This window comes from Aphidius gifuensis, linkage group LG3 (genome assembly GCF_014905175.1).
Source record: "Aphidius gifuensis isolate YNYX2018 linkage group LG3, ASM1490517v1, whole genome shotgun sequence".
Lineage (NCBI taxonomy): Eukaryota > Metazoa > Arthropoda > Insecta > Hymenoptera > Braconidae > Aphidius > Aphidius gifuensis.
This window is the reverse complement of record NC_057790.1, coordinates 10,226,166-10,240,781: the sequence shown is the minus strand read 5'-3', so window position 1 is coordinate 10,240,781 and position 14,616 is coordinate 10,226,166. Positions and strand designations below refer to the sequence as shown.

Below are 14,616 nucleotides of genomic sequence, written 5' to 3'. Positions count from 1 at the left end.
TTGTCAGTATTAATATTATTATTATTATTATTCAGCGAGATATTCAGCCTGACATGCAACTACTCCGAAAGAAGTTTCACTCCCCTCGCGCGTACTCGCAACACGCTAATTTTTTTTTTTTAATTATTGATAGACCTTTTCCGTTACTTATTCACTTATGTACTTTTTAAACTTGAAGCAATTAAATTTCCGTTAAATTTAGGTCGAATTGCGACAGAAGCTTCACGTCCCTGTGCGTACAATACACTTTTTTTTTTAATATGCGGTGTCCACTTTTTAATTCTTCCGAGTTTTTAAAAATTATAGAAAATATTCTTGAAAATACACTTCATTAACTTGAATTGCTTGTTATTAGTTTTATTGTGTGGTATTAGGTCGTAGGTAATCGATATCAGCGTTTTTCAGCAAGAAACACTTTCTTGATTTTGTTAGTCGTTTGCCAAGAAGTCGTTAGTAATCGTCTTGCGGGAAAAAAATATAAAATTTTGAATATTGTTAACAATGACTTAAAATATTCGGGTCATTTCGGAAATTTTTGCGAGTACCAATAAAGTTTTTATGTTACAAGGGCAGTGGGAATAATGTGTGAATTTCCAAAGCGTAAGAGGGGTAGTGCGCTTTTTGGAAATTCACACATTATTACCACTGTTCCTAGTAACATAAAATATAGTTCGTTACAAGTGCCCACTCAGAGAGTGTGCTCTCAACGAATTTGGAGGGGCAAGCACGAGCCTTGGCGAGAAATATACTATTTTCTCATCAATAACCTATCACACAAAGAATATTCAAGTACATTCATTAATTTCGTTGGAATTTTAATACAACAAGTCGAATTCTCTATTCTTTAATATATTCAATAATAACAAAAGAAATGACTTGATAATCGAATATAACGATTCCAATGCAATCTTTACGATTGACATAATTGTTAATTTTAATCAATTTCTTTTTTTTTTTTAAACAACCATGCATACATAAAATATTTATGTACAATTCCTTCAATTTTTCTTTTCTTCTTCATATGAAATACATAATGAATAATCAATATTATAGCAATTTGTATGTGACATATTTATTAACTCTATATTTTGTTATCATGTATAAAGAACAACTCTTAAATATATCCTACTATTCTGTGAATTGATATAAGCGCACGAACATCGAGAACAGTGAATTATCAATGAAGAAAATATCCTTAATTATAAAGGCGACAAGGAAACTTTTCATAAAGCTCTTATATAAATCTTTTACACCCATCTTGATATTTCTAAACAATTAAAAAAACTAAAATTAGTGATAAAAAAAAATTTGTTATTGATTCGAAGAATATCTTTTGATGAACAAATATTTAAGTCTATATGTATGTTTAAAAAATTATATGTCTCCTCCTGAAGATCAACGACTCAAAAGCAATATATATTCCGTGTAGTGATCTTGTTCAGAAATGATAAAACCGTCAGCGCAACCGCAGTATTATTGATCATCAAGGAACTTGGGTGACTCCCTTTTGTCAAAGTATTCAATGGATTTATCTAGTGAGTCTTGCAGACCTGGTGACTGAGTTGAGTACACTGTGCAACTACGATATAAATACAGAACTAAAATCTTGGTGCAGTTGAATAAACTGTTGTAAACGTTTGTAGTATCATACTTATCGATGATCACTCATCACGTTTTCAAGTCTTTAGTACATATCTTTTGAAATGTTAAAATTTTTTATTAGAACGGACAATTAACTACTGGGAAACAAGAACTTGCCAATTATTGAGACATAATTGATGCACACAGTGAGTATTTTTTTTATTTGTAAAATAATGGTGAAAATGATAAAGAGAAAACATTTCAACTTCACATTTTTTTGATTCATCGACAATTATTAAAAATCAGTTTCAGTTTTGTCAAGTAAAGTTTTAATAGAATTATGTTTTCTAAAGAGGATTGTGAGCCTGCAGTACTTTTGACTCATTTTATTTATGTAATATTTATTTCACGATACTTGATCCATACTGCATAGTAAAAACGTGCACTTCAATAATTCAATTCAGTTTTAGTATTTGAAAAGTTATCTCCAAAAGTAAGAACCACAGATGGTAACGAATACGACCATTTCCTTATTAATGAAGCTTCATGATAATCCAGTTTTCTTAGAATAATATTAATTGTCTAGGCGGTGGAAATAATTCTAGAACCATTTCGATATTATTTAAATATATAAAATTTTCACTTTAAAGAAATGAAAATAAAAATTTTCTTGTTAAATGGGTCAAAATGACTACTTCTTAAAACCATCCACGATTTAATGCTCATGTTACAGTTTGTGACGTGACTGCGTTTTTCCCAATGCATAATCTATAATTTAGGTTTTAAAAAATATAATAATTCTGTCATTTTTCATTTGCGTACTTTAACAGCCACTGAAAAACTATATCACTCAATTTTTAGACTGTCAATAAACTACATTATTTAGGCATCAACTTAAATTATTTTTTGAAAATATTAAGATATTAAAATCAGCAAGCAATTGAATTTAGATTTGATAGTTATGACTGGAATAAGATTGATTATAAATCCTGACGATAACATGAGGTTCGTGATAAAAGAGATGAATTAAGAAAGAAAAATACAAGGTGTCTCTGGTGTGTCAAGGTGTATATCTGCATCAGTAAGACACAATACAGTGTGGGAAGAACAGAAAATGTTTGATTATTTTAATCTTTGTGAGAATAGAAGCATAAGCAAAAAAAAAATTATCGTGTTGCGAGTACGCGCGGGGGAAGTGAAACTTCTTTCGGAGTAGTTGCATGTAATTCTCCCCTCTTTATCCGCTTGTGGCCGAGCGTATACCAGAGAGTATACGAGAGAGTATACGAAAGCTTGTGACAGAGAGTATACGAGAGCGTGTGACAGAGAGTATGCGAGAGCGCGTAACGCTAGCGGGGCCTCGAATTTTGTCGCTACCCTCCGTAAAGAAGTTTCACTTCAAAAAAAAATCGAATAACATTAGAGCTAAAAGTGTACTTAATAAATCCAGGCATATTACTCATATCGTGTTATAAAAAAAAATTTATCATTTCTATAAGTAATTTTTTCTATATTTGTTAACACGCACAAATATCAAAAAAAAAAAAAAAAAAATTTTGTGAGCCATCTAGACTCGCGGGTTTATTATGTGTAAACATCTTCGGCGTGTTTCTACGAAAAATTCCTACGAATGCGCAAAGTGGTTAAAAATGGAGTTGAAATATGAAAAAAACGGCTATTTATCGGTTGTATGTCGTATAGTTATTGAAATAACGATTAATTCTCAAATTTAATAATGGCAATCAATAGAGATCGTCAGGGAGAAGAAAATGTTTTTAAAAAAATTTCGATATCTCGAATAGTTTTCGAGTTGTAATATTTCTTAAAATTTCGATTTATCGATATCTTTCTAATGTTAATAATAATTGTTTCATAATTTATAATATAATGGAGCTAAGTAAAAAAATATAGCTAAGTAAAAAATATAGCTAAGTAAAAAATATAGCTAAGTTAAAAATATAGCTGGTAAAATTATGTAGATATTGTGTGTTTGGCTATAAATATATACACGGAGAGAATTTTTTATTTTTTTTTACGAAAAAAACATAGCAAATTTTACAATGGCCCATAGCTGAGCTGCGCCATCTTTCGGTTTCATGATATTTTCATATGGGCCATAGCAAAATATCGTGTGGGCGTGGCTATTTTTTTTTTTGTGTACCATAGTAATTTTTGTTATGGTCAAACGCAAAATTTATTCCATTTATTGAAAATATTATAAAAATTTTTTTTTTTATTGTCAATATCTATATAATTTATTTATTTGTTTTTTTTTTATTTCTTTTTATTTTATTTTATTTTTTTAATTTATTAACCTAAACCAGGATTTGAACCCCAAACCTTCCGAACAGAATGCCTACGCGTTATCCGCTGCGCCACAACAACATTTACAAAAGCTAACATTTGTTTGTTTTTCATTAAACATAAGCAAAGACACGCCTGCGCGATCGGCTAAAAAGTGGGGGTGGTTGACATTTCTGAGTCTGTCATTGCTTTTGCTATGGCCCATTGTAATTTTAACCATGTTGCTTTGTATTTATCAGTGACACCTATAGGATTTCTAAGAGAATTAAATTTTTACTATGGCACATTGTAAATTTTCAGAGGATCATTTTAATTTTGTCCACAGCAACAACGTAAAATTTTATGAATAACAAAGCAAAAAAAAATATATATATATTTTGCTATGGTACAATGTAATTTTTAGGCTGGATTATTTTAACTTTTAAATTTGGCCTTCGTAAAATTTTCTTTATGCATTGTAATTTTTAATCTGAACATAGCAAAAAAAAAAACATTATATAAATTGCTATGGTACATTTTAATTTTTCAAGACAAAAATTGTTTTTTTTTGTTAACATAATAGTAAATATTTGAATAGTCAGAAGATAGACCCTCAATGATATGGCGCCATAGCAAAATTTGCTGAAAATTTTTCTAAGTAACTAAGCTAAAAAAAATAGTGTAAGTAAAAAAGATAAGTAAAATTATGTAGGTATTGTGTGTTTGGCTATAAATATAGCTAAGTAAAAAATATTGCTAAGTTAAAAATATAGCTAAGTAAAAAATATATAGCTAAGTAAAAAATATAGCTAAGTCAAAAATATAGCTGGTAAAATTATGTAGATATTGTGTGTTTGGCTATAAATATATAGCTAAGTAAAAAAAATAGCTAAGTAAAAAATAAAGCTAAGTAAAAGATATAGCTGATAAAATTATGTAGATATTGTGTGTTTGGCTATAAATATAGCTAAGTAAAAAAAATTCCTAAGTTAAAAATATAGCTAAGTAAAAAATATATAAGTAGCTAAGTAAAAAAAAACAAAAATTTCGACTTTTTTTTTGAAAAAAAAAAATTGTATACATTTTAAAAAAAATATCGATAAAATATCGATAAAAAGTAATATATGCAGGTGAAACGTTCAACTGACTAATGTTTATGAAAAAAAAAAAAAAAATTTCATTGTCTATTTACAAAAAAAAGTAAATTGTAAATAAATTTCAGTTATACCTGTTAGAATTTGTATACAATGTCATTTTTAGATTTTTTAAGGTAAAAAGTATGTGTTTTATAGTTGATTTGAAACAAAAAACAAAATGTTATGTTTAAAAATTTACGAAAAAAAAACGAAAAGTAAATTTTAAAACAATTTTGATTATGTCTGTCCAAATAGATATATAAAATATATCCAAATATAAAATAAATTGATTTTGTATTTTCATTGAATATATATTTTTTTCACTTATAAATGACATATGTCAGATATCTCCTAATTCATTAATATTCAAAATTGCCTCATGGTAACAGTTACCGACCGCTGGATAACCTATTATACTATACATAATCTACCATTGCGCTTATTATAGTAATGGAGTCAGGCTAACATCCGTCACAGGATATGACGCTCTTTTTTTGGTTTTTTCATTTCACTCTTACTGGCACCCGCGCCTAAAGATGTTTACACATCAAAAATATATGAAAATGGGAAAAAATATGAATATGGATTTTTTAGAAGACGTAAAATGAGTATAAGTAATTGTTAATTTTTTTGCAGTGTTTGCCGATTTACACAAAATTTTTGATGATTAAAAATTGTTAATATACAGACTGTATTTAATCTGACAATAGATTGTTTTAGAAGAATATGCCTTAAATTGAAAAATAAACAAATAGTTTTTGTAAAAATTATGGGCCCCAAACGAAACGCACAGAAAAAATTTATTTTAAGTAATAATTTTAGAGAAAAATCCATTGTCAGATAAAATGGTACCTTCTGCATATAAATATATATCAAGGATTACCAGTATTATCTTATAATACAATAATCATCGATAAAATTTATCGTCTCATAAAAAAAAAAGTGAAAATTACATTTTTTACAGATTAGCGATGGTTTTTGCCCAGGTGATCCCTCGAAGAGTTGTCGATAAATGTAGAGGATTTTTTATTTATTGATTTTTTCGATTAATCTATGTAAGTTGCCGTTGATGACTTCATAGCGTTGCTGACTTTGAGCAAAAAAGTCACAAGTTCAAATCTTGCTGGATCCTAAAAAATTTCAGTTAGTTTGTAAAATACTTTTAGTGAAAAATTATTGTTAATCGATAAGAAATGTAATTACAAAAAATTATATATCTTAAAAAATAATAAAAACAAACATTATTAAATAGTTTTTCCCTAATTACTGATATCTCATTAATAACGTGGGTCCGGTACAGACTGGATCCAATTTGAGTAATGAACCAGATCTGATTTGGATTCATACTGGACTCAAATTTTAACGTCCGGAACCGCTAAGGTTTCCGTATAACAACCAGATTCAATCCAGAGTCTGGCCGGTGTTACGTTTTCAGTCCGGAATGGATCTGGCAAGCCGTATCAGATTCAAAATCAGGTGAACTAGATATGATTCGAATCTGAACTGGACTGATATTTTTACTCGGGCTTATGCCATAATTTAAATCATTCCACTTTTATTTTAAGAAGTGGCTTCTTGAATCAAATAATGCATGTCTTGAAGTACAGATATTTCATGTTTTTAATTACTCGCGATTGTTCTGAAATAATGAAATTGTCATTTATTTCAAATCATAAAAGTATATAATAAATGGTTTATTTTTTAGTTTTCGGCTGCCTCAAACTTATGATTAAGTTTGAGTTCCAACGGGAATTTGAACCTGGAACTTTCTGAATTACCTAATTACTAAAAATTTGAAACCTATTCCTCTCAAGACGTGAGACCCGAGTAGAAATTCAGTTCAGGATATGATCAAAACTTGATCAGGCAACTTGATCTCAGATCAAGTTTTGATCAGACAACTTGATCAAGAATTGATCAAAACGTAACGCAAAAATGGATCAAGACTTGATCAAGATTTTTGATCAAAAAGTGATCAAGAAACATTATCAAAAAATGATAAAAAAAAATTATTTATCAAATCACTTTTTTTTTCTTTTTTTTTAATCAGCTAATTACTTATTATTTCTGGGATAGCGTTAGAGATAGATGTGCTGAAATAAAAGACAAAGAATATAATTAAGTAAATTTGCCCAACTAGAGGGGATCGAACCTACGAACAACGGATTACTATTCTAAACGCACGCTTTAGCCCGCTCAGCTACCGGACAATCGATGCAATGTATAGTTTTTTAATCCTCATATTTTACATCCACTCACAAGAGGCAAAAAGAAAATGATAGATTCAGAGGAAGATTAATAATCGGAAAAAAAATAATTGTGCAATATAATAATTATTCCTAAATAATTATTTTTGAATATATATTTTAATCAATAAAATACGAAATAATTTTTTTGTATTAATTATTTGTTAATTCGTAATAAAAAATTATGGATACATATTGGAATAAATTATTTAATAGAAGAAATATTATACAGAGCTGTCATCAGCTCTACATTTTAAATATGATAAAACTAAGAAAATGTTGATCATAATTTGACCAGGTTCACTTGATCAAGATGTGATCAAGATACTTGATCCTATCTTGAACAGAAAAAATTGTTTTAAAAAAATATTTATCTTAAATCATCCAACTTGATGATTTTTTGATCAAGATTTGACCAGACTCACTTGATCAGGATGTGATCAAGACACTTGATCCTATCTTGAACAGGAAAACTTGTTTTAAAAAAATATTTATCTTGAAAAAAACCAGAAACTTAGAAAAAATAACGAAGTTCTTCCGCCCGGAATCGAACCCGGGTCTTTTGCTTTCCGGGCAAACGCCTTGACCACTAGACCACAGGGCTTCTTATTTTTTCTAAGTTTCATCAAGTTAACTCCGACGTCCTTCTATGCGTCAATTCATTTTTTGAAACTTGATGATTTTTTGATCAAGATTTGACCAGACTCACTTGATCAGGACGTGCCAGTTTTTTATCAGAATCAACAAAATGCTTGGATGAGTAAGGAAATATTCGAGGAATGGTTTACCAATGAGTTTGTGCCACGTGTAGAGAGGTTTTTAGAATCTAAAAATCTTCCTCTTATTGCAGTGCTATTCATAGACAATTGTAAAGCACATAAATTTTTAAAAATTGGCAATATTGAGGTAGCATTTTTTCCACCAAATGTTACTTCTCTTATTCAACCTCTTGACCAAGGAATTCTTCAGGCTTTAAAATTAAATTATCAATATTTATTGGCGACTTCTATATTAACATGTCAAAGACAAAATATTTTATTGATTGACCATTTGAAGACAATTGATATTAAACAAGCTATTGAATGGATCGCTGCAGCATGGGAAAAATTGGAACCAAAAACAATTTATAAGTGCTAGAAAGCGCTTTGGCCAGTTGAAAAATGTGATGCTGAAACTCAGACTGACAACAATTTGTTATGCTCTGATCTCTGCCTTTTAGATGCATCAGCTTTTGAAGTTGCAAATGACGTTAAACTTCAGAATAATAATCATTTGATTGATTTATTGCAACTGGTCAAACAGATTGACGGATATGAAGAACTTGACAAGGACACTTTGTTGAATTGGATAAACGAAGTGGAACCAGGCATTCGCCCAGGGAATAATGTGTGCTGTAAGAGGGGTAGTGCGCTTTTGGAAATTCACACATTTATTTCACTGTTCCTAGTAACATAAAATATAGTTCATGTGCCCAATCATCAGCACACTCTCTGAGTGGGCACTTGTAACGAAATATACTATTTTCTTTTTCTTTTTCTTTTCTTTTTTTTTATTATTGTTTATTTTTAATGGATTATGTACATAATTAGTTAGTCAAGAAGAGTGGTCAAATGACAAAATCATCGAGCAAGTGCAAAATACAACTTCAGGTAGGATTTATAATAATATTTTTTAAATATCCATTGATTATTTAAGCTATTTCAACATGTGAACTAATAATAATTTAATTTGTTTTATCTGATTTTAGAGCAAGCTTTACAAGAAAGTAATTTTGAAGAGGATGGTGAAGATTTTTTATCAAATTTTTTATCGACATCGTACGATACTTTATACGGAAAAGAATAAATACTCATTATTTATTCTCTCATATTTATTCTTTTCCATACAAATTATTATAATTAATTATAATTATTTTATCTAAATAAATAAATAAATAAAAAATAAATAATAATAAATTAATCAATCATATAGTACATGTCATTTGTTCTTTTGATTTTTATTTTTCACCTCTTTGACAAATGACTTTATTGAGAACGTGAGTTTAGAATTATTTCAGCTTGACGTATGACACAGAGGTGGGGGAACCTTCGAGCACGAAATAGGGAAAGCGGTCTTATTGCGTGCGGCTTTATTGAGAACTTGTACTGTATATAGATAGATATATATAGATTTTTTACTTAGCTGGTAGATATTTTACTTAGCCTTAATAATAGCCAAACAATCAATATCTACATTATTTTTCTTAGCTATATTTTTTACTCAGCTGTAATTGTAGCCAAACAATCACTATCTACCTTATATTACCAGCCAAATCTTTGACTTAGTCGGTAGATTTTTTCGTCAAAATTTTTTTTTTAGGGAATTTTAATTTCCTATTGTTTTCGCTTTTCTTCTGGACCCCCCCCCCCCCAACCATGGTAGACGCCCCCCTAAAAAATTTTCTAAGTCCCTTAATCTCAATACGATAGATATGGAAAATATCAGTAAATATAAAAGGAAATATAGAAAAATCAATGAATATAAAAAAAAAATCGATAAATATGGGAAAATATCAGTAAATATGGAGGAAAAATCAGTGAATACAAAGAAAAATACGATAATTATAGGGAAATATCAGGAAAATATCAGTAAATATAAAAAATTTTCTAAGTCCCTTAATCTCAATACGATAAATATGGGAAATATCAGTAAATATAATGAAAATATAGGAAAATTCACTATAAATAAAAACGAAATTTCTCCGTAAAATTCCGGAAAAACTCCGTAAAATTTCTAAAATACTCCTTTAAATTCCAGAAAGCTCCGTATCGCACCGAAATTGGCCCATTAAAATTTCGGACAGCTCTGAATTATTCCGTAATTTTTCGAAGTGAACCAATTCCGGAATAATCCGAAGCAATTCGGAATGAGCCGGAGCAATTCCGGAGAAATATTTCCACCAGGGATATAGAGGAAAAATCACTGAATATAAAGAAAAATACGATAATTATAGGAAAATATCAAGAAAATATTAGTAAATATAAAGGAAAATATAGAAAACAATAAGAAAATATCAAGGAAAAATTACTGAATATGAAGAAAAGCACGATAAATATAGAAAATATCATTTATTAGAAATAAATATAATTTACATAAAAAATTAAATTAAAAATTCAATACAGTGATACACTTCGGGCACGAATTATACATAAAAGTGAAATAAAAGAATGGAAAAACGAACGAGAAACTGGTAAAAAATTTACGATGGATATATGTGATGAAACTGACAAAATAAGATGTTTTTTTTTTGGAGAAGCTGCGAATAAATATCATGGATTGATTGAGGTACCATTATCAATAAAATGTATAAAACAAAAAGATTTAAAAAAAAATTATTTACATGATTAATTATTAAACATTCAAGTTAAACAAAATATATACGATCACTGAAGGATTAGTAAGAAAAGTTAATGAACAATACCTATCAATAAATAATAAAGAAATAATGATACCAGTACAAGCTAATATAAAATTCAAAGACGATGAGGAAAATGAAAATATACCAAAAATTAATTTCGAGTTTAAAAAAATACAAGAAATCATACATCTACCATTTAATTCATTTGCAGGTAAAATTACTTTAGCAAAAAAAAAAAAATATAACGATGACTTCAACAACAATTAAAACGTTGAATCCTGATTCAACCGAGGGAAAAAAGTAAATAAAATAAATAAAATTGAATTCGACAATTCCATAAATAAATATTTGACATTGACAGGCTAAAATCATGTGTAAACAAAACACAACAAAATGAGTAAGAACAGAGAATTCAAAAAGTTAAAAGAAAGTGATTCCGGACATGAAGATGACCCATTAGAAGGAACAAGCAAAATGAATGAAAATTAAATAAATTTTAGTTGTAACAATAATCATTGTAACGATGGAGAATGAAATAACTTTGTAGTCACGAATTTCAATATATTAAAAAAGAAATTAAAATTCGCCCCGCAGGGCAGGCACAGTTGCTTCAGCAACTGTCTCATCATTTTGTTTTAATTTTTGTTGTCGTGATTTTTTTTGTCGTGATTTTTTTTATCGTGATTTTATTAAGTTTTTTTTTAAATCTTTTTTTGTCGTGGAATCAAATTCTCTATTTCAATTCTATGTTGAAATATTCATTACCTAATTTTTCTAAATTGTTAAAAAATTGATTGAAAATGCTATAACTTCCAGGATAATGAGGATAGAAACATTATATCAGGCTTAATTGAAAGTTCTCAAAAAGCTTTGTTGTAGGAAATGTGGGGTTTTTTTTGGCCTTGAATAGTTTTTAAGAAAAAAAATCAAATAAAGTTTTTTTTTTTCTTTAAAAACTATTGAAGATGAGAGGAAAAACCCACAATGGGGGCGATAGAGTTTTTTGCGACGCAAAATATGAGCCTAATACGAAGTCTCTATTCTTCGTCAGGTTATTCAATATCTAATTTTTTTAGATTTGTTTAAAACCGTTAGAACTTTCGGGATAATATAGATAGAGATATCGAACTAGGCTTAGATAAAAGTCCTCACGAAAATTTGTTATGAGATATGTGGCTATTTTTTTGGCTTTGAATAGTTTCTGAGAAAAGAAGTTAAATATCTGATTTTTTTTTTTTCTATTTTAAAGTTTTTTTTATTTCTTCAAAAACTATTGAAGATGGGAGAAAAAACCCACAATGTGGGCGATAGAGTTTTTGAGACACAAAATATAAACCTGATATGAAGTCTTTATTCCAATTCTTCGTTGAGTTATTCATTGCCTAATTTTCCAAAATTAAAAAAAAATTGATTCGAAATGCTATATCTTTTAGGACAATTCAAACAGAAACACTGTATTAGGCGTAATTGAAAGTTCTTCGACAGCTCTGTTATGTCATATGTGGGTTTTGTTCGGCCTTGAATAGTTTTTGAGAAATTTAAATATCTGCTTTTTTTTCTATTTTAACGTTTTTGTTTTTTCTTCAAAAACTATTAAAGATGGAAGAAAAAACCCACGATGCGGGCGATAGAGTTTTCGAAGACACATTATTTAAGTCTAATACGATGTTTCTATGTCTATTTTACGTTGAGTTATTAATTGCCTAATTTTTCAAAATTAGTAAAAAAAGGATCAAAAATTTTTTCAAAAGTGCTGTAACTTTCAGGACAATGAAGATAAAAACATTATTTTAGACTTGATTGAGAGCTCTTGGAAAGCTCTGTTCTGAAATATTTGAGTTTTTTCTCGGCTTCAAATAGTTTTTGAGAAAAAAAATTAAATATCCGATTTTTTTTTTTCTATTCTAAATTTTTTTTTTTTTTTCTTTAAAAACTATTGAAGATGAAGGAAAAAACTAACAATGCGGGTGATAGAGTTTTCGAAGACGCATCATTCAAGCCTATAGGATGATTGACCTTGAATTAGTTCGTAAGTTATGAACGTTTTTTTTTTTTTCGTTATAAAATACAATCCTGCGGCTGAGCCTATGGCTCCTAGCCTCCGTTAAAAAATTCTTTCGTTTCGTCAATACAAATAAAATCGAATAAATTTTCAATAAAATGAATTATTCATTCGACAAAGTAAAAAGACTTCGAATAAAAGAAGTATATAATAAAAAAGTATCATACAACCATAATTTTTTTTTGGCTGTTGAAAGTTTCACATAACATGTTTAACTTTTTTATAAAGCTGCTCTAAAAATTTAGAAAGATTGGTGAAATAATTTTATTTATTTCAAACTCTCTTCAATTTTCGTTTTCTTTTCATTAAAATATTTTTCTCACCTTTTAATGATAAATCTTTTGAGAAAAATTTTCCATCTATAACCCTCTGTAAATTTCTGTATAAATCACAAACGTATATACTCATAATGTAAATATGTAATAACACTTACAGACTATACTCTGGCTAAAGAATAACAGAAAGATTCATTTTTGATGTTTCAGATGAAAGTTTAGTTCAACCAACTTAATAATACAAAACGTCAATTCATAAACGCCGTGAGCACCATATAAAAAAATCATTACAAAACTTATTTTAAATCAAGTACGCAAAATTCTTGAAGTGAATACTAACTTCAAAACTAATACATTTTTGGAAAAAGGTATTCAAACTAATTGAAAAAAAATTGTCATAAAAACTGTCAAACAAAAAAAAAGATAGTAAATAAGCTTTAAAATTTCTGAGCTTAAAAGTTACACAAATTATTGTGGGCCAGCTCTATCACACAGCACCATTCCGTTTTCCACTTTCCGTCAGTCTTTTACAACTAATGTCAACTACTTGAAACGAAGGTATTTAATTATAAGAAAAACTTTTTTCCAGTAAATCTTCCTGAATTACTTAATTTTTATGTTTATTCGAAGATTTTCGTCGGGAGATTTAAGCTCCGAGTTAGATGATGAGGTGGATCAGGAACCAAGGATGGTCACCATGGTTCACCAAGATTCTTCTCAGCCTTATCAAGCTATTTCAGATCGACCATTACAATCACAACCAGCAGCACCACCACCACCAACTCAAGTGCCTATACCAGGAGCTCCTCTGACAAGTGTCGTCACGTCTAGTGATTTGAGTCTCAACTTGAGGTCAGGGTCAAGGACCACAAGCGCACCATCATCACCCGCTAAAACTAGAGAAAGTCTTTTGCAGCGAGTTCAGAGTCTTACTGGTGCAGCTCGTGATCAGGTAATATTATTCGTAGGCTGATAGGCGTAGGCATTCTTCTATATTTTTTTTACGTGATTCTACTATATCTACTGCCATTTTAAATCAGGACATTATGCCCAGCACCCCTTTCCCCCTCCTTCGTGCAATTCAATTATTTGTCAGCAATTAGTGATTATAATAGTATTGAAAATTTTGTGTTCCTATTTTTTTTACTATTTTTTTATATTGAATGATTATATTGATAAAAAATTAGTAAATAAAATTAAATGATGGAAAAGTGCAATGCCGATATTCTTTATCAGTTCAAATAAACATAGAAAATTTATACATGTACAAATAATCGAGAATAGTGATGGTTTCATAATTTCTTTTCTAAACGCCTATATCGGATTAGTTGAGGAAAAAAAAAACGAACGAAATTTTGCAAAAGACAGTTTTCTCAAATCAGGACATTTGATCCAAAAAGGACATTGCCAGGACAAAGAGGTTCCCAAATCAGGGCATGTCTTCATGGGATTTTTCATATGGTAACCCTAGTAGATATATGCCTAAATCAGTACTGATATAATTTAAATAATTCTTATACTTGATTTATAACGAAATCAGAACGTACTTTAAAAACACAATTTGTATTAGTTTAAATATGGTCAGATATTAAATTTTCAATATTTTGAAATAAAAAAATAAAAAATATTATCTTGA

At 28.9% G+C, this 14,616-nt stretch overlaps 1 protein-coding gene across 1 annotated transcript in view; it reads left to right on the top strand.

The window, feature by feature from the left end:
• The first annotated feature begins 1,512 nt into the window (after positions 1–1,512).
• The window catches only part of LOC122851922 (synapsin), a 37,820-nt gene continuing 24,716 nt past the window's right edge, over positions 1,513–14,616 (top strand). Inside the window, exons 1-3 of the mRNA XM_044151427.1 lie at positions 1,513–1,787; positions 13,191–13,538; positions 13,611–13,932. Of these exons, the coding sequence (XP_044007362.1) occupies positions 13,669–13,932 (264 nt within the window). The 5' untranslated portion in view covers positions 1,513–1,787; positions 13,191–13,538; positions 13,611–13,668. The remainder of the gene's footprint in view (positions 1,788–13,190; positions 13,539–13,610; positions 13,933–14,616) is intronic.